The sequence below is a fragment of the Lycorma delicatula genome, chromosome 13, assembly GCF_047948215.1.
Source record: "Lycorma delicatula isolate Av1 chromosome 13, ASM4794821v1, whole genome shotgun sequence".
NCBI lineage: Eukaryota > Metazoa > Arthropoda > Insecta > Hemiptera > Fulgoridae > Lycorma > Lycorma delicatula.
The window spans coordinates 26460503-26481732 of NC_134467.1; the positions used below are offsets into that span (position 1 = coordinate 26460503).

At 31.9% G+C, this 21230-nt stretch overlaps 2 protein-coding genes across 2 annotated transcripts in view; both read left to right on the plus strand.

The window, feature by feature from the left end:
- The window catches only part of LOC142334046 (uncharacterized), a 20134-nt gene extending 14876 nt beyond the window's left edge, over positions 1-5258 (plus strand). The window contains exons 4-6 of the mRNA XM_075381713.1: positions 1604-1714; positions 3857-4002; positions 5225-5258. Coding sequence (XP_075237828.1) covers positions 1604-1714; positions 3857-4002; positions 5225-5258 — 291 coding nt within the window. The remainder of the gene's footprint in view (positions 1-1603; positions 1715-3856; positions 4003-5224) is intronic.
- On the plus strand, positions 5234-19473 carry LOC142334090 (uncharacterized). The gene is made up of 5 exons (XM_075381774.1): positions 5234-5459; positions 10458-10643; positions 12691-12765; positions 16348-16514; positions 19325-19473. Exons 1-5 carry the CDS (start codon positions 5327-5329, stop codon positions 19391-19393), a joined length of 630 nt encoding a protein of 209 aa, XP_075237889.1. The 5' UTR covers positions 5234-5326; the 3' UTR covers positions 19394-19473.
- Positions 19474-21230: the final 1757 nt, after the last annotated feature.

Sequence of the window (21230 nt, forward strand, 5' to 3'; positions counted from 1 at the left end):
TAGTATTAATTACATTCCAGCAGAATCAAATACTGAACCTCACCTCATCACACAAGCAGAACTGAGTGACCTAATTTGTGACTTGTATTTGTCGAAACAATGTGCAGAACTCCTAGATTCACATCTTAAAGAATGGAATTTATTAAACAAGGATACTAAAATTTAAATATATAGAAATTGAAATGAGAATTTACTGAAATACTTTAGAAAAGATAGTTTAATTTGTTCCTGTCATGATCTTAAGGGACTAATATCTGAATTAGACATTGAATATGTTATTCATGAACAGTGTTTATTTATAGACTCATCAAAAAGAAGCTTAAAGGCAGTGTTGTTACACAACTCGAATAAGTTTTCTTCTATACCAGTAGCAATGCTGTAAGAATGAAAGAAACATATGAACGTATGACAAAAATTTTAAAAGCTATTAAGTGTGATGAACACTCATGGCGAATCATTGGTAACCTGAAAGCGATAGGACTTCTTCTTGGTCTACAGATTGTCTTTATAAAATATATGTGTTTCTTATCTGTGGGACAGTCGGGCTACTGATAAACACTATGCAGTTAAAGACTGGCCAAAAAGAAATCAGTTTACCCCAGGAAAGGAAAATGTTGTCAATATTCCCTTTGTTGAAGCAGATCACATTATTTTACCACCTCTACACAAAACTAGGCCTGATGAAGAATTTTATAAAAGCATAAGATAAAGATGGAGATGGCTTTAAATATTTAGCTCAGGTTTTTTGACAATTAAATGAAACCAAATTAAAAGAAGTAGAAGAAATATATTTGACAGCAAACTGAATCCTAAAGAACTAGCAGCATGGAAGTCATTCACAGATGTCGTTACTGGTATACTTGGAAAAAAAATGCTGAAAACCATGATCAGCTTATAAGTGAACTCTTAGTGAACTCCAAAAATTTAGCCTGCAGAATGTCGTTGAAAACTATTTTTCACATTCTCATTTGGACTTTTTTTCTTTAAATTTGAGTGATATCAGCAATGAACAAGGAGAAATGTTCCACCAAGATATATTGCAGATGGAACAATGCTTTCAAGGCAGATGGGATTAATCTATGATGAGTGACTACTGCTGGGTGATAGAAAGAGAAGACTTCACTGAATGCAAAGGAAAATAAGAAAAAATAAATTAAGATAAAGGTAAATCTCTGCAGAATAAAGGTAGCAATTTTAATTGTAATTATTATTATTTTTGTTTTCTATTATTTATGAAGTTTCTCAATATTTTAAAGAGTCATAACTAAAAATCTGAGGGTGATGAAGAAAAACTGATTTCATTTAAGATTCACCATAAAAAATATATTCTAATTCTCCTACTTTTATCTCAATTCCATTTTTTTTTGACCTGTGTAATGAATAAGATTCATAATAAATCTTATTTGAGAAATCTTATTTGGAAATCTTTTTTGAGATATATCAAAAAAGATTTCCTGATACTGTTTATAGATTAATAAAAGTCTGGAATTTACTGGTATATAATCCAAAAGTAAAATATAAATAATAATATAGGTTTTTTGATATTTTTAAGATTAAAAGTGTTATTTGTCTTTACGTTAATTATTTTTTAAAATTATTTTAGGCGATAGAAAAACAAAAATGTGACAGTGATTTCCGTGGTATTTTTCTTATATCACCATGGATAAGTCCATATGATTTAATTGAAAGCTGGCCTGAATATTTCAACGTTATGGTAAGGAAATCTAATTATGTGAAATTTAAAAACTTATTTTATATATAGCAAATTTTAGATTATTTAATTAAATGTGTTATTAACTGTTTCACTTAGTGCTATTAAATTATGTCATAGATGATAATTAATTTTCATTTATTGTTTCCTTTCATTTATTGCTCTATAAGACATGATAATTGCACATGTACTCAAGTAAAAAAATATGTAAATTGTAAAGATCCACAGTCAGCAAGGTTTCGGGAACTTTTATGATGAAGAAAAGTCTATATTTAAGATCTGTAGTGAGCAGAAGTGTCCTTCCCTGTAGCACATCGGGAACACAGAAAATCGCTCAGCATGAGGAATCTTGTACAAGCTGTTTTAGTTTTGTCCAGTCTCTTTGAAACAAAGTATAAAAAGAGAAAGAATGCAAAAAACTTATCAAAATGGTAGAAGCTTTATCAGACCAAGTAAAGTCCCTCACATTAGCTATTGCAGCATTGACCACTGTCAATAAGATAAGTTCTGCTAGAAAGACCAAAAGCGGGTTACCTAAAACCATTTCAGTCAGTACACCACCACATAAATCTCCCATGGCACAGATTACGCAGGAAGATCCCTATGAAGCGATCTATTTAAACATTTTCTGCTGGTACAGGATCTCCATCTTTCCAGGCTTCCAGTCCCCAACACCATCTCAATGTCTCTATTAGGATATGGTGGTGAATGAAGTGCCCAAAGAAACAAAGCCACTCTAAAAATTATAAAAACAAAAAAGAAAAACCATATAGTATTTGATAAATAATCTGCATGCAAAGTTTAATATATTTCAAAAAAGTATTTTCTATGAGTCGAAATATTATTCAGTGGAATATTTGCAGTCTCCATTCTCACCGTCAGGATGTTGAGGTCTTGCTAAGGGAGGAAAATCTGTTGATATTTTATCTGCAGGAAACTCACCTCTGTCCCAGGTTGAAGTATTTTTTTGCATTTACGTCTCCAAAATTTGGCTGATTTCTTGAAGTAATCCATATTAGCCTTGCAGATTCCACTCGCAACAAATACCCGTGTAATAGCAGTGAAGTTATTGACACCATTTCAATTGAATATTTGCAACATGTACCTTCCCTCAAATTTTTATGTCAGTGAGGATGATCTTTCCAATCTCTTATCACAGATTCCTTTGCGCTGCCTAATAATTGGCGATTTCAATGCCCATCACTATTTATGGAATTCATCATTATGTTCTTCTTCAGGTATTACAGTTGAATGACTGAAGTTGAACTTAGATTTCAATTTATTGAATGATGGGTCTTAAATGTTTATATCAAATGTTTCCTTGTGTTCAGCACCCCTTCTTCCACGTCTTACTTGGAGTGTCCCAAAAACAGATTGGATCAGATACAAAGATTCCTTTGGCCAATACGACAGAAGTAGTAGCACCATGTTTACAAACCTGATATCTAATAGTGCATTGAATTTATCCCTTCATCTGGAAAGCTAAGGTTATCTCTTCGTGGGACAAAGACTGCAGGAGTGCATTCAGAGATCATTGCAGCGGTTTTATGTAATTTCAATTGAAGACCTACGACTGAATTGCTCTACGCCTTTTGGAATGCGAGATCTGTATTCTGTCAAGTGTTTCAGTATGCTAAACAAAAATCTTGGCTGAATTATGTTGATAACAATTCTCAGACAGCTCCATCATCAGATATGGGGAGAAAAATTTGGGTTATGTGTGGCTCAGGATAGTATCCTCTTCTGATTGGACTAGAAATCAATGGCATCCTCATCATCCAACCAAATTATGTAATGAACACATTTGGAAATACATTTATATCAGTTTCCCTTACATTGTCAATTTGTCCTGAGTTTATGAGGTAGAGAGTACTTCATTTGTTATTAGATGCTCGCAAAATTAATTATTCATTTTTCTTTTGATGAGCTAAGGTATGCCTTGAATAATTCCCATGACACTTCCCCTGGAAATGATAATATCAGTCTCAGTATGTTATATCACCTCTTGGATACTGCATTATAACATTTTTGTCTATACACAATAAAATATTTTTTAACCAGGTTTTTCCAGATTCTTCGTCAGAAACATTGGTGATTTCTGTACTGATATAATCAGATTATGCTTATTATGATATAATCAATTAGATAAATCATGCCCTTCAAGTTATTATCCTATCTCCTTATGACCAGTACCATGTGCAAGTTGATGTAACAGATGGTAAACTTCATCTAGTGTGGTACCTTGAGAAAAACGCCCTAATTGTCCTCTGTGCAATACAGTTTCCACCAAGGTAGATCATCTATCGATCATGTAGTTGCCCTTGAATCTGTTATCCATAATGTATTTCTACTTTGCCAATGTCTGGTTGCTCTATTTTTCAATATACAAAAGGCACACAACACGTTCTGAAGAAGAGGAATCCAAAATTCCAAGACTGGGGTACACAAGGGAATCTCCTTGCATTCATCAAATGTTTCCTTAGAAGTCGCTCCTTTTAAGTTCAGATTGGAACGATGGTACACGAAAATTTCACACAAGAAATTGGAATATCACAGGGAAGTATCCTAAGCGTTACTTTGTTCACTGTAGTCTTGAATACTATAACAAACTGTGTGCGAAAACCCATTATGTGTTTCTTATTTATAGATGATTTTTCAATTAACGTCGCATCCACAATTTTGGCTATTGCCATAGGATGCTCCAAAACACAATAACTCATCTAGAATCATGGTGTAAAATGACTGGTCTAAACCTTTCCCTTGTAGTAAACGAAATACATTTGCTTTTTCTGGTTGAAGAAACATGTTGACCCTCAGCTGTTTTTGTATAGTGAACCAGTTAAACTATATATCCAGGTTAGATTTTTATGATGGATTTGACCGACTGATGTGGTTAACACATTTAAAGGCACTGAGGATAAAATATTTAAAAATGTTAGATATGCTGAGAATTGTATCTAAAACAAACAGTTCTACACTTTCATTTTTAAGATAAAATTTCAGACGAATTCTCTAATGCAATATTTGGACATTTAAAAAATAGCTGACAGACTAAAATACACCTTCCTCTTTTGCTCGTCAAACACTAATTAAGCATTGGAGCTGGCTGAAAACCAACACATGTCAGTGACACTACTACCAATGTAGAGAAAAAAAATCAACTCACTTGGCAAGGTACAACACGTATAATTAAAAAATTCTTGTTACTTTCTGATCAGATCTGTTATAGCAAAGATCATGGATAAATTGCCACATAAAACTGGTTTCTTTGAAAGGAGATTTTTTATAAAAATTTTAAACTAGTTATTAATTGAAAAATGCTTTTACTCTATTGAGGAATCACTCCCCTTCCTAATCGTAAATTAATTAGGTAGTCTTACATTTATGATTGAATTAATTTCTAATTTTTATCTTTAACAATGGGTATTATAAAAAAAAAAGTCAGAATTGTTAAAACTCATTTGGGTAGATGATTGCCAACACAATTATTCATTTTGTATTTCTTTTTTGTAGGGGTATATTGATGAAAATGACAAAAGGAGATTAAATGCAATTGCTAAAAAAATAAAAAATTCTGAAAATACATATAATACAACCCACCACCCATCTCAAGCAATGAGGTTATTAAATTTATTAGAAACTGAAATTAGGAAAACTGCATACAATAATATTAATTTTTGTAATTTATTGAAGGACCTATGTAAAAATATACCAACTAATTCAGATCTTTCTACTTCATTTAGAAAAAGTAAGTATATTTTTTTTTAAATATTTTTTTTCTTTTGTGAGGTTTTTTTTAACTTATTCTATTATAGCAGATTGTCAAGTTTTCCAACATTTTTAAACTCTTATCATAAATATAATCTAATAATGTGTTAAACAAAGATGGTACACCAATATATAATACGAAAGGTAAAGTCGATAGATGGGTGAAATATATTGAAGAGTTATACGGAGGAAATGAATTAGAAAATGGTGTTATAGAGGAAGAAGAGGAAGTTGAGGAGGATGAAATGGGAGAAAAAATACTGAGATCTGAATTTAAGAGAGCATTAAAAGATTTAAATGGCAGAAAGGCTCCTGGAATAGACGGAATACCTGTAGAATTACTGCGCAGTGCAGGTGAGGAAGCGATTGATAGATTATACAAACTGGTGTGTAATATTTATGAAAAAGGGGAATTTCCGTCAGACTTCAAAAAAAGTGTTATAGTCATGATACCAAAGAAAGCAGGGGCAGATAAATGTGAAGAATACAGAACAATTAGTTTAACTAGTCATGCATCAAAAATCTTAACTAGAATTCTATACAGAAGAATTGAGAGGAGAGTGGAAGAAGTGTTAGGAGAAGATCAATTTGGTTTCAGGAAAAGTACAGGGATAAGGGAAGCAATTTTAGGCTTCAGATTAATAGTAGAAGGAAGATTAAAGAAAAACAAACCAACATACTTGGCGTTAATAGACCTAGAAAAGGCATTCGATAACGTAGACTGGAATAAAATGTTCAGCATTTTAAAAAAATTAGGGTTCAAATACAGAGATAGAAGAACAATTGCTAACATGTACACGAACCAAACAGCAACAGTAACAATTGAAGAACATAAGAAAGAAGCCGTAATAAGAAAGGGAGTCCGACAAGGATGTTCCCTATCTCCGTTACTTTTTAATCTTTACATGGATCTAGCAGTTAATGATGTTAAAGAACAATTTAGATTCGGAGTTACAGTAGAAGGTGAAAAGATAAAGATGCTACGATTTGCTGATGATATAGTAATTCTAGCCGAGAATAAAAAGGATTTAGAAGAAACAATGAACGGTATAGATGAAGTCCTACTCAAGAACTATCACATGAAAATAAACAAGAAGAAAACAAAAGAAATGAAATGTAGTAGAAATAACAAAGATGGATCACTAAATGTGAAAATAGGAGGAGAAAAGATTATGGAGGTAGAAGAATTTTGTTATTTGGGAAATAGAATTAATAAAGATGGACGAAGCAGGAGCGATATAAAATGCCGAATAGCACAAGCTAAACGAGCCTTCAGTAAGAAATATAATTTGTTTACATCAAAAATTAATTTAAATGTCAGGAAAAGATTTTTGAAAGTATGTGTTTGGAGTGTTGCTTTATATGGAAGTGAAACTTGGACGATCGGAGTATCTGAGAAGAAAAGATTAGAACCTTTTGAAATGCGGTGCTATAGGAGAATGTTAAAAATCAGATGGGTGGATAAAGTGACAAATGAAGAGGTATTGCAACAAATAGATGAAGAAAGAAGCATTTGGAAAAATATAGTTAAAAGAAGAGACAGACTTATAGGCCACATACTAAGGCATCCTGGAATAGTCGCTTTAATATTGGAAGGACAGGTAGAAGGAAAAAATTGTGTAGGCAGGACACGTTTGGAATATGTAAAACAAATTGTTAGGAATGTAGGATGTAGAGGGTATACTGAAATGAAACGATTAGCACCAGATAGGGAATCTTGGAGATCTGCATCAAACCTGTCAAATGACTGAAGACAAAAAAAAAAAATCATAAATATAATCAGAAAATGTAAAATACAAATATTATTGAAACCGAGCAAAAGTTGGTGTTTCATTTTCTATAACGCTTTATCATTCTTCTTCTGCATTCAAAGAGTGATAAAAAAAAATAACATAAAATTTTGAATGCTGTCTTTTCCACATGATGGCATCACTGTCTATAATAAACATACATTTCAAATTTTCCAGCCAAGTAATTAGGATATATTTTATTACAAGTCGCCATTTATTTTGTTAGAAAAAAATAGAACAAAAGATTTGCCCTGAAGTGGTGAAGAAGTTACAAAAGACTTTTGGCATGGATGTTATGTTGTAAGAGTTTGTAAGCAATTCAAACTGTTTTAAAACAGGCATAAAGACAACAAAAATTTGGACACTTAGATGTCAACAGCTGAAGAGAAATTATTTATAATCTGAACGATATTGTGATTGTGATCAATAATCATTGAATCACTATTACAGAACAATGGAAATCTCTTACGGCTCATGTGAAATAATTTTGAGTGATATTTTGGATATGAAATTCTTAGCAGCAAAATTAGTTCAAATGTTGAACATTTTTAACAAAAGCATCACAGAATAATTGTTCACTGATTTTGCTGATGACTCATAATCACTCAAATTTGTCATAAGAGATGGGAAAACGTGGTTGTATGGTTACAATATTGAAATGGAATACCAGTAGTCCCAATGATGACTTCCTTCAAAATTCTGACCAAAAAGAAGCACACTGAATTCGATCGAATGTTAAGGTTCACCCTTAATGCGGAATGCAAAGTTAGCGGGAGTTTATAGATTCTCCCTTCGGATAGCAGAACCTGGACAGTGTCCCTTGCTGCTGGATGATTCAATCGGGCGAGTTTTTAAAAGGTTTATTTTAAGTGACGGGTCTAATTTTTCAAGTTTTGTTTTTAGTATTTAGTGTTTTAAGGACGGATTTAATTGCATTCCAATCCGTTGTTAAACCAGCGTTATCAAACCCATTTTATGGGCCGATCGCGGAAGGCTATGCTTATGAAACCTGTCCTCCCGACGTAATTCCCCTTCAGACCTTCCACTGAAGTCCTTTTGGTGCTAACGCTTCATAGGCTAGCAGGAATATGCCACAACGGGGCACTAACTATATGGAGGGAGCAATGCGCCCTCTTTTCTGGAGGAGTCGCAATTGCTGATTTATGTTAATTTGTATGTAAGTTTTAAAGGAAGGGTTGTGTAGAAGCTCTTCATCCACTTCTGTTATGGCTGCCTTACAGGACGCATCTCTGCTGGGCTCTGTTCCGGACTCCTGTCCGTGATGTTGGGACGAGTAGAGGGTCTTCCTTCTTCTTCCGATGACCTCTTCATTCTTCTTTGGCCTGCACTTTCCGAGAATTGGTAGTAACCGAAGTTACATACCATTAACCTTAGTATTCCCGAGGCCCCAAAGGGCTGAACGGGGGAAAGTGCAGGTTTCTTCTTTCTTCCATGCTGTCAGTGGCTGCTGGGCAGGTGGTTGTTGGGCAGGTGACTGCTGGGCTTGTGACTGCTGGGGTTGTTCCGTCATTCTTCTTTCTTGAAAGGAAAGGGAATAGGGAACTTATAAATTGGTGATACCTATTCGCGATCGCGGTTTTGGGGCGGCGATTGCCTTTTCAGAAGCAAACAGAAGTTCTTTACTCTACATAATATTAATCTCCAGACACACGTGTGTCCGGAAAGGGGTTGGGGGGACTGCGTGGGGTTCACCCTTAATGTGTTTTTTTTTTTTTTTTTTAATTTTAATGGTGTCATTTATAATGAATGCTTACTACAAGGTTGTACAACAAAGTTATGCAACCTTGTAGCTTGTAATCAATAAAGATTATTACTTAGCTTGTACATTGTTTGCATGAGGTAATCTGAAGGAAACAACCACAAATATGGGCAAACAATCCTTGGATTTTGCTGCACAGTAACACTTATCTATTCATTTGTGACTATTTATCAAAAAAATGAAATCATACTGATACCACAGCCTCCACATTCTCGAGGTTGCAGCCTGTGATATTTTTGTGTTCCCGCTGATTAAGAACTCATTAAAAGATTAACAATTTTTTAATAAGATAGAATATGAAGTAAAATTTGAATTTAAGATTGTAACAAATCATTTGCTTTCCGCATATGTTTTTAGGATTGGAAGAAATTTTGGCGTAAATCTGTTGTTAATCTCTTAGATTACTTTGAAGGGGATAGTATCAATAAAGAAGTAAATTCTTTTTACAAAAATGAATACTTTACATTATTTTTATCGAATTTTGTAAATGAACTCTCCTTAGTTGTGAACTCTCCAACTGTTATACTTTTCATTGATGCAACTTTAGCTGTGCTGTAAACATGAAAAGTCTATTGTGCTAAATATATGGTTGCATGTCTCTGTATGCTACCAAAATGTAGGTGAAGTAAAATCTTCAATCTACTGACCACAGTGACTAGTTTTGTAGTGTACATCATTATTTCCAGAGTACAATTAAGATTGGTGCTGCTTGTACTTGAGATGGTTCACAACCTTCTTAGCCATAAAAAAGAGGGGACCAATAGTGTAAAATGATAGATTATTGTACCCTTTTTTGTAGTAAAATAATGCATTATATACATTACTTAAACTTTGCAGGGGAATATCTTACTTTGCTTAAGGTATACTGTTAATTATAATTAATATACAAGTGATTTTTGTGTGTGTCTTTTTAATTTTTTAAAGATTATACAATTTTGAGATTGTTATTACCCTTGTTGAAAATTAGATGAGTCAGTTTCCACCATGTGATCCTATTAAAAAATTATTTTATCTCCAGGATATTTTACTCAAGAGGACATCATTATAATAACTGAATTGTAATAAAAGATTCCCTATGTAATATCTATAAAGTATAACACTTTCCAACTGGCAATAAAAGATAATAATAAAAGTTCTGTCATTAGTGTTTTCTATAAATTTCACTTTCATGGTGATTAAGCTTACCATGAATTAGCTTAAGATTACCTTTATCTAGTTCAAAATGACATATATTTTTGCCAATATGGTCTAAAATTATAGATAATGATGAAAATTGGTTATGTTACTACAGTATTGTTGATTACCCATCCTACGTAATCTAATATGAATTAGCTTTTACTCAGTTTTATGTACTTATTCACTTATATTTTGTGTATTATCATGATCTTATTTTAATTATCTTTTCTAGAGCATATGATCAACTTTCATCCGTTGGTTAAATGTGAGGAAAATAGTGATTTAAAAAAATTTATGGATAAAATCGTTAAACCTGAATTAAATTGCGTCGTAAGTAGTGATTTAAGTTTTGATCATAATAAAGATATTGCTTTACAGAAGATGGGAAATGATTTGTTTGAATCAGTTATATCAGAAGGTAAGAAATTTTATATTACGAGTCAAAAATGAAAATGAATTTTTTTTTTTATTTACTCATACTGTCAAATGAAAGGGTAGTTTTGTTTTACTATAATATTTATTTATGTATTATATGTAATATTACCATGCTGTCCTTCATGATAGAGTGATAGCATTTCTGTTTTTCACATGGAAGCTTATAGATTTGACTTGCATTCAGATGTGACATGATAATGAAAAATCAGTTTCCCAACCCCAAAGTAGCGAAAGATAATTTTTATTTCTGATGGAATAAATTATGTAAGCTTTAACTTTGTTCTACCATAAATTTTTGGGAAAAAATACTCTATGTTAGATTACATGTGTTAAGTGTCATAACTGACTATTATTGTTTCTATGTTGAGTACTGTTTATCTTTCCTAGCTTCATTCTTTTATCATTTGTTGGCGCGTTTCAGAACCACTCCATTGTCAAAACTTATTGTACTCTAAGTTAAGAAAGGTAAACAGTACTCAAAATAAAAACTACAGTGATATCAGCAGAAAATATAACAGTTATCTGAATTACAACAATTTTGTATCTATTATTGTTGACTTGTCAGGAGACACAAATTAATCCTGAAAATTTCCAAGGTGTTTACAAAAATTTGAAGCATCTCATGCACCAAGCTTTTTAAATATTGCAGTGGTTTCTTATAATTTTTTTGTTAATGAGCCAATTATACTGTTAATGATTCCACATTTGTACATCAGGTATACAGTTCAAATGAGATAAACAGCGTGGCATTTATTTGGTAAATAGTTTTGTTGTGCAGTCATTGGACAGAAAGCAGAATGATTATTCAGTCTATAAGTAGCATCTCTGTAGATATACTAAGGATATCTAGTATACAATTGAGTTATCATCAGATACAAAAGATGCACTGCCTCAACAGGTCCTGCATTAAACAGGTCAAATATAAGAGGTCATGAATTAAACAGGAATTACCGTCATGTATTACTTCAGAGGATGATATATATGACCGTAAGTGTAGTCTTGTACAGTCTCAGGTTGACCATTCCTGAGATATGTGGTTAATTGAAACCCCATCACCAAAGAACACCGGTATCCATGATCTAGTATTCAAATCCGTATAAAGGTAACTGCCTTTACTAGGACTTGAATGCTGGAACTCTCGACTTCCAAATCAGCTGATCTGGGAAGACATGTTCACCACTAGACCAACCCGGTGGTTACATTCATTCCATCTGGACTGCTGGAGACTGCCAGGTGGCAATCTTCTAGACAGGTGTCTAAGAGAACATAAGATCCTGTCATCCCCCCCTCAACCAGAGTAACAGTCATCCCTGAACCATGCCAGCAAAACCATTTTCTGAATTTCTACAGCTCATTAGGATCAACCTTGGATATCTATATCAACTCTTTCAAAATATCTTCAATTTGCAAGAAGATTCACCCACCATTTGAGCTCCTATCATTCAGTATGATTTCTTTTTGCTCATATTACATAAGAGGCTGTGTATATGGTAAAGAGATATTTAGTTTTAAAAAAAAGACTTACCTATAATGAAAAAACTTGTTTTTTTGTGGGGTGCTAAATCATTAATGTAACTACTTAACAAAATCGGATTTAATGAAGGAAATCTAGGAAACAATTTTTTTTTGACAAGTTACATCATAAAACAACATTATAAAAATATCAATTGTTAAGTGAGGTTTTGTTTGATTTCTCTGTGTCATAGAATTATAATGTGTATGGTAATGTAAAAAAAATGATATTCTTCAAGAAAATAAATAATATGATACAGGTTGGGTAGTGATTGTCTGGAGCAAATGAAATATGAAAATTTGGAAAAAATAATGACTGGCATATATATTGATAAAATAAAATATTCCACCTGAATTATTATCGGCAACAAGTATTATAGTTTTGTTTTGATCAAAAAGAGTTTCAAGTAACCTAACCTTTATGATACAATTTTTGCGAACAAAGTTCAAGAAAGGTTTTAGGATTACTTCACTCCATTTATTAACATTATTATTACTTCTTTTTTTTTCTTTTACAGTGGAAATCCTATTGGAGAGAAGATTAATGTTAGTGATCATTACATCACAGTTTGACGCTACATGTAACAGTATCGGTAATAAAATTTATTTTTATTCGTTTTTCCTTATGTAATACTAGCCAGTCAGTGCTCTCTTTGCTTACTTTTTCTGTCCAGCCAGGGAGCTCTGCTCCCTAGATCCCCTACGTTCAGTATCCTCATGCTTTGAGAATAATACTGATAAATAACAATTAAAAATTTACAGGATTCAGAGTAGTTAGCCACATCTCAAAAATAGTAGTTATCTGTCTTTCACACATAAAAAAAAAATATTTTGCACAATTCTTAGTGTTACCTGACAAACCCCACAAAGAGGTGACTGTACTTTGTTTCTCATTTTTAATTTTTGTTTGTTTTTTAATCAAATAATATGAAGCAGGTTCAGCCAGTTACAGTGCATCACATTGTACACATAGTAACAATGGCTGTAGGTGTATTAGTTGAGCCATCACACTGCATACTGTCGCATTTTTAAGCTACTTTTCTTGACAACCGAAAGATATTGAAAAAGACAAGAGTTCTTTTTTCTGGAAAAATTAATTTCAAATTGTGTTGTTTGAATTTGCTTTGAACAATGATTTGGACATAGTAAAGTTGAATATCAGCAAGGAACATAATCTAGTTGTTACTGCAAGCCATTAAAATGACCACCATATTGAAACAGTGGTACATTTCATAATGGTAATAGTTCTATGTTCTTTACAAGTATAAAAACTATGTTAATGCAAAGTTTCACCTCAATCAGTTGAGTAGTTTTTGTGAAATGAGTAACAGACTTGCAGAAACCACGAGGTTTATATATATATCAGATATTTGGATAATGGTTATATAGAAGGAAAAGTTCTCAAACCTTTGATGCTTTAATTTGTCGTTTCTCTGAATGCAGTGGGATGCCAGTTTTCCAGATGTCCAACTATCTGGACTGCTTGTACATGCACCAGGCAATTAAAAAAAAAAAAAAACTTATACGCTGTTTAAAAAATTTTAAATACTATTCAAATTAAATCTTGATTCAACAGGAAATATATTTTTATCTATTTTTTTAACTTTTTTAAATTGATTTTTTGCAATTCATATAGTACAAAATATACATTAATTTAACCCTGAGTTAAACTAATTATAAAATTATCTTCTGAGAAGATTGATGGGAAACACATTAATTGATCAAGCATGAAGTATGATGTAATGATTTTTATTTGTTACCTTTAAGTCTCATAACTTTACATAGGGTAGGTTTAGGTTGCATTATTTTCATGACGTTATGATGAAATCTCAGTTTTTCTCACTGCAATTTTTTGCCTATACCAAACATCTATAAGTTCACTGATCTTAAGAGTCCCATATGGATAATTAATTAAATTCTAGCGCTGTTAACTTTGTATCAATATCATTAGGGTTTATTAACGTCATATCTGCCATAAAATTAGTGTACTGTTTTATCAATGAAAGAAAAAGTTGAAATTTTTGAAAAATGTTGTGTTGGATAAATTGTTAGCAGATGAATTTGACATAGGAAAATCAACTATTTCAGGCATTAAGAAAAATGTAGAAATATTTATGAATTAACTGTTGCAACTTGAAAAAGAAGAATGAAACATTTTCCAGAATACAATGAAGAAATCATCAAAAGAAGAGGTGGGTGAACCAGTCTTTGTTCTGGAGGTTCGTTTAAAATGATTCCTTGTTGAGCCAATTTCTATGAGATCTACATATCTATCACAAAAAAGCAAGTCGGTATTAAAATGAAAAATACATATTCTTCTTATTAAAAGCAATTGAGAGGAATGCTAGGATGAAGTAGTACCAGATGTGACATCTTCACCTACTGATTCTTTTCAGATAATTACAGATAAATATTTTATTAAATACATTGTCTATTAAATACATTGCAAATTAAATTTAAAAAAAAAACCTCCAAAAACCTACAACACATCAAAATAGCAATCTTAATATAAACTCAACATAACAATCTACATAAAAAGTGTTTCGAACATATGAATTCATTATCAATTATTAAATAGAAGTGGCTGAGGACATGCAATCAGATTTAGACGCACTGCAGTTATGCTTTTCAAATCATTATATGATCTTGAGCGTTGAAAAAACTTTGTATATCAACTTCTGCTTAAAGGGCAAAATAAAATTGCCACTTACAATAAAATATAAATGTAAAAAATGTGTGATAAATAAATCCGACTGTTTAGAATGTAGTGAGATCGAACAACGTGATATTTGTAAATACTTGGGCATTGTGTTAGATAGTGGTCTAACCTGGAAGAATCATATTGCGCTATTAAAGCAAAACCTTTTAAGCTATCTTAGGTTATTTTATTTTTTAAACAAACTATCCCCAAAAATAACCACGAGAAAACTTTATTTTGCTATTGTGCATAGTCGACTAGACTACGGCATCAGCTGTCGGGGAGGAACTTATGTTACAAATTTAGATTCCATAATCAAAATCCAAAAAAGATTCGTTAGAATGATAAGTAAAAATAGAACTACGGATCATTCTTTGCCAATATTTAGGGAATTCTCTTTATTACCGCTACGTTATTTATATGTTCATAAAGTAATGAAAATTTTCTTTATCAGAAGTGGTCATAGAGATAGTATAATAACCGAGTACGAACTTAGAAGTAAGAGGAATGTATATGTCCCCAGAGCAAATAAAACGAGTTATATGAAGTTCTTTTCAAGTACTGCTCCTAGATCGTATAACATACTCCCTAATCATATAAAGACCAGTAGGAACCTAAACACTTTCTTAAAGCTACTAAGACGATGGCTAATTAATATTGATGACGCTGAAAGTATGTTCCATGTAATTACATGATTTATGATTACATATATAGTTAATTATAATGTTTTATACTATTGGTCTTAACATAGTAATAGATTTTTTACATATATAACTTAACGGGTAGCACTGGATGAAAGGTTTATTAGTAAACATAAATATTTGGCGATGATTGATCTTCTCTATACTTAACTGCAGAAAAGATAAGTTTCCACCAGAGTAAATCATGAATTGAACCAAAACTAATCCTCCTATATAAGATAAAACTGTTTACTTTTCCCCTTACTCAAACTAAAAAGATTAATAGAAAAGGGATGGTGCCACAAAACGAGCAAGACCCTTGTGGACACCTAATCTTTCATCTTTTACAAATAATATAAATTAAGTATAATTAAGGTAAGTTAAGTAATAAATATTAAATTGTATTATAAAACAATGTTAAATTAAGTATGATTAAGTTAAGTAATATTATAATTAGTATAGAATTACTCCATTAATTATTAATTCTGTAAAAGTGAAATAAATAAATACGTTATCATGTAAATATACGAGTATTACCGTTTTACATGTAAAAACTGATTGTTGTTACGACAACTAGATGAAAATCTTACTATGTTGGTATGTTAATGAATGATTTTTTTATTATTAATAATTATATATTATTAATATTTTAATTAGTGATCTAATCAGGACAATGCAGTCTATCACTTAATAGAAGGATGAAAGTGCTGAATTCACATAAGGATAAAAAATGACATTTCTTATAAAATCATATGAAATGTAAAATGCCACGACTTGTTTAATTATTTTTCCTGTAGGTTCACTGAACTGGATTAAATCATTGAATTGGAGTGGTCAGGAATCATGGTATACTGCATCAAATAAAGTGATTAGATACAGTAGTTATGATTATTGTGACGTGTTGGGTTTCAGAAAAAGTTATGATAACTTACACTATATTACATTACTTAAAGCCGGACATCTTGTAAGTTGTGTTCAGTTTTATTATTTATTTTATTGATAACAGATCATAATTTTGGTATCAATGTCATGATCTTTATAAATTTTAGTTTTTATCATATTATTTTTATCGTTATTAACATCAATGAAAAAAATGTAAATTGCACTATAATATTATAGGAACATGTTCGCAAACTTTTCCTCTATATTGAGTATTCATTTATTATAAGTTGAATTTTTTTAAAACAAAGTTTTTTTATGCAACTTTATGACATATTCTCATGAAATAGTTACAGTTATAAGCTGAATATTGATTGATAATGGTTATTAAAATTATTCCTGTCTTTCCTAATGGTTTTTCAATCTATTCAGTTTAGTACAGTATCTTCCTCCCTTATTTAACTGCTAAATTTTTGTTTTTAAGTAACCTCTGGATCTCCTCATTTGGAAGAGGGAGTAGGTATACAGGAAAGCAGGCAAGGTGGATATGGAGGCATCCCCTGTCTGCCGGTGGGAACAGTCAATTAGGAGCAGATGGACCTTTAGCAGATGCAAACTCTTCCATAGATCATTAAAATATAGCTGAAAATCTAAGATTATTAATACCAGTGTCAGATGTATCAATTAGGCATGGTCAAATCGACACATAGTAGTAAACTTTAAGAACAATTTTACATAACAGATAAAATCATTTGACACAGGAATTAAAATTAACAGACGATACACAGCATTGTATGTTTGTTGATTGGTTACTTGAAAATGAAGCAATAACAACGATTTTTGCATGAAAATAATTTTCAGCGAAACACCAATTTCATCTTAATTTACATTAACAAGAAAATTATCCGAGACAATGAAAATACAAGAGAAATTCATTAATGGGATTTAAAGGCTGGAATCATTTCAGAACCTTTTTTTTAATTTAAGATTACCAAATGTTTACAGTGATTAATGAATTCATTAAATAACTTTTAGACAAGATTTTTGATAACTTGTAGTCTAGAAAGATGGTGCAGCTTACCATATAGAAAATGAGTGATGACTTTTTTTATGAACACTGTTCATAGTAATGTCACACGACATCACTGTCATTACTTTGGAATATATATCAGGAATCTACAAATCGTTGTGAGCTCAGAAATATGGTCCACCATCTGATTTGGGAACTTTATTTACAAATTTGCTCAGATGTTATTGAAATTTTTTTTTAAAGAGTGACTACGTGTAAATTGGCTATGTTAGCCATTTTTTCAAATATAATTTTATTCAGTAATACAGAGCGATTCAAAGAAACGGGAAATTTAAAAAATTAAATAACGTTAATGAAAACTTTTTTTAGAAAATGAATTTTATTTCATGTAATTGTACAAATGTTGCCATTTTAGGATACATACATATAGTTTATTTTTTAAATATGACATCTTGCAGGTGACCTCCTCTTCTACGTAAACAATCAAGAAGTCTCTTCGTTAAATTGTTCACGGTTTGACGTAACATCTCAACTGGAATTTCCGCAATTGCTTCTCGTATCTTTGCCTTCAGTTCTTCCATTGTAGCAGGTCTACTGTGGAACACTTTGCTTTTAAGGTGACCCCACAAAAAGTAATCGCAAGCCGAGAGATCAGGCGATCTGGGAGGCCATCTAATGCCACCATTTCATGAAATGACACATCCAAACAATTGTCGTACATCTGCCATCGATATTCGTGCAGTATGTGACGTTGCTCCTTCTTGTTGAAACCAGGCTGTGTTAAGAATCGGTGGAAATCTCTGTTGTTGTTCCACAACAAAGGTTTCAATCATGGCTATGTAACGAGCCGACGTCACTGTAATCGCATGACCGTTGTCATCCTCAAAAAAATAATGGCTTATAACACCGTAAGATGACATAGCACACCACACGGTCACTTTCTGGCCGTCCTGGATTAAAATGATGGCGAAATTCTCTACGCGCTCCCTCCACACTGTCATCGTTTTTGTAAAACGCTTTGATAGCAAATGCACGTTGCGCACTACTACAAGGATCCATCACAACTAAATGGCAGGTTAGGTTAGAGAGGCTGGCGCCACTTATCAAGTGGTTCCAATTGCCCACGGCTACCAACATAACTTTCAAAATTTCCCGTTTCTTTGAATCACTCTGTGCTATTATTTGCTGCTACATTTGGGTGGAATTGAGTTTTTGTTTTTAACCCTGGTTGCAGTAACTATTAATTTTTCATTACATACATTATGTTTCAATTGTTTAAAAATTTACCCTCATGTATTTTATATGATAGTTCTATTTTTAATATACATCAATCGATGTGGAAAATTTTCTTTTATTTGATACATCTGACAGCTGTTAATGGTAAAAGTTTTATACAGAGAAATGTCTTATTTGAATGATAGAAATTTCTATTTGTAAACATGTGATGCATCATTTATTGAAATTGGCATTATTTTGATATTACATGAATTTAGTGATGATTAACAAATTTTTATTTCTATGTATTTTAATTTTCTCAGTTCTCACAATATGATATCACAATTACTTTATTAATGATAAATAATTTAAGAAATTTGATTTGAAATGATTTACATGTAATATTACCAACTGGTTTCTATCCAAAATATCAAAAGCTACATAATAAGAACCAGTTTAATAAATAGGGCTGCTTGCCAGTACAGAATTTTTTTTATTATTGCTTTTATTTTTAAGCCTAATAAAAGGAAATTTAACTTCTTTTAATAATAGAACACAGAATCTTAGGTTAAGGAGAAAAAGATTTTTTAAATTTAATAATAAGAAATGTGCTTAAAAAATATTATATTAAAAATGTTGTTTTATTGCAGCCTTACAAGCAATTTCCAGCAATTATACAGTCAATAATGGCGAATGCTATTAATCATGAAATTTACTGAAATCTGAATTAAAAATGATTAATGAATTTATCAGTTGTAAAATTGTATCAGAAAGGTTTAATAAATAGAATTATGTATCACTACTGGTTTTTTTTTTTTTACCGATTTTTTTTTTAAAGAAAAGTATGATGTGGGTCACATGGTGGGAGTGAGGAGTGAAAAGGAATTTTCAGGTATAAGTACAAAAATACTATTCGCTTAAGTTGAGGTTTCATTTTATGTATATCTATATACAGGACTGTGTATAAAGATGTGTGGCTTGAAATCTCGAAAACTACTTGATGGATTTCATTGAAATTTAGTTAGTCTGTGGTAATATATCTGAAGTTGTGCATTTGAAGATTTGATGAAGTTTGGTTGAGTTGTTCTTTAGTTACGCTCAATTTAATTTTTAAATTAAAAAAATTTGAGTGAGGAAAGTTAAAAGTATGGCTCATTATGATCTTGCAACTAAGAATGTTAACGTTCCTTTATCTGCGGTATCTGTTGTTAGCAATATTAAATCAAATTAAAAAAAATATTAAAACTAAGAAAAATTAGTGAAAGGTTGGTCTCCTTGCACAGAACTGTGCATTATAAAAAAATAATTTTAATATATACAAGGAGGTACTGAAGAATAACTGAATTTTTTTTTAATGCATGTATTTATTTATTTTCTTTTTTACAAAAAAAACTTCAATCCTCATCAAAATACTCTGAGTCATAGGTAATAAATTTGTCCAATTTTTTATTCCATTATTCAAAACATTTTTTTTAATTTCATTTAATGTGATGTCCGACACCACCTTCCTCATATTTTTCTTCACCTCATCCACGTCATTAAAATGCTTCCCTTTCAAGTCTTTCTCATTTAAAGGAACAAAAAAAATCACACAGAGCTAAATAAAGTATAAGTGGGAGGAGGCAAAGGAGTTATTCCATTTTTTTGTTTAAAAATTGGTACAATGTATGACCTGGTGCATTATCATGATGAAGAAACCAGTTGCCCTTCTGCAAATAATTGGGATTTTTTTGCTGGAAACCGTTATGCAATTTTTTCAGAACCTCTAAGTAGGAACCTTGGTTAACAACCTGACCTGGTGGAAGAAATTCCGAATTCATCACTGATCTTATATAGAAAAAAACAAATGAGCAAGTATTGAGAATTCACTTGAATAGCTTTATTTTGGGTGAGGTGACATTGCAGTCTTCCCACTGGCTTGACTTTTGTTTGGTTTTGGAGTTTAACCATAGCATCATGATTTGTCACCATCCCAACCCTGTAGTGGAAGACACCCACCTTGTGAGAATTCCGGTTGCCACACCACCCCCTTCATTCTTATGGAAGAATGTTTGTTATAAAGTTCACAACAGTGAACTGGAAGAACAGTTCAATACACTGGAAGTGGTCTCATTGACCTTGTAACTAATTACATATCACAGTCACCAGCTAGGCCCCCAATTGGGATACTACTGTTGCAAATGACACAGTAGACATTTTTCAGTGATTTTAGCTCAGCCTTTGCCTTTGTCTCTTCTGCCCTACTTTGTTGCCCTCAAAACTAGCTAACCGAAGCTAGTTAGGTTCCACAAAGTGCAGGGTTTGCGCTTCCACAAAGTGCAAACCCTGTGCCTATTCTAGTACTTTAATTAATGAGCTAAATGACTATAAATCTTTTAACCTTGCAAAAAGAGTCTAAATTCAGCTAAACTCATACCGAACAAAATTTTATTGATTGCAACAATGATAATCTAGACCTAGTTTTTCCCTTAAGTTAAATTAGTATACAATGAAAGAAATAAACTAAACATCAACTTTTACTGGACTTCCAGTCTGGTCTGCCAGGTGCGAGGACAA

Coding starts and splice junctions, on each gene's coding strand:
- LOC142334090 (XM_075381774.1), top strand. CDS start 5,327: ATGAGGTTATTAAATTTATTAGAAACTGAAATTAGGAAAACTGCATAC. Junction 12,766..16,347: donor CGCTACATGTAACAGTATCG/GTAATAAAATTT, acceptor TTTTTCCTGTAG/GTTCACTGAACTGGATTAAA. Junction 16,515..19,324: donor TACTTAAAGCCGGACATCTT/GTAAGTTGTGTT, acceptor GTTTTATTGCAG/CCTTACAAGCAATTTCCAGC.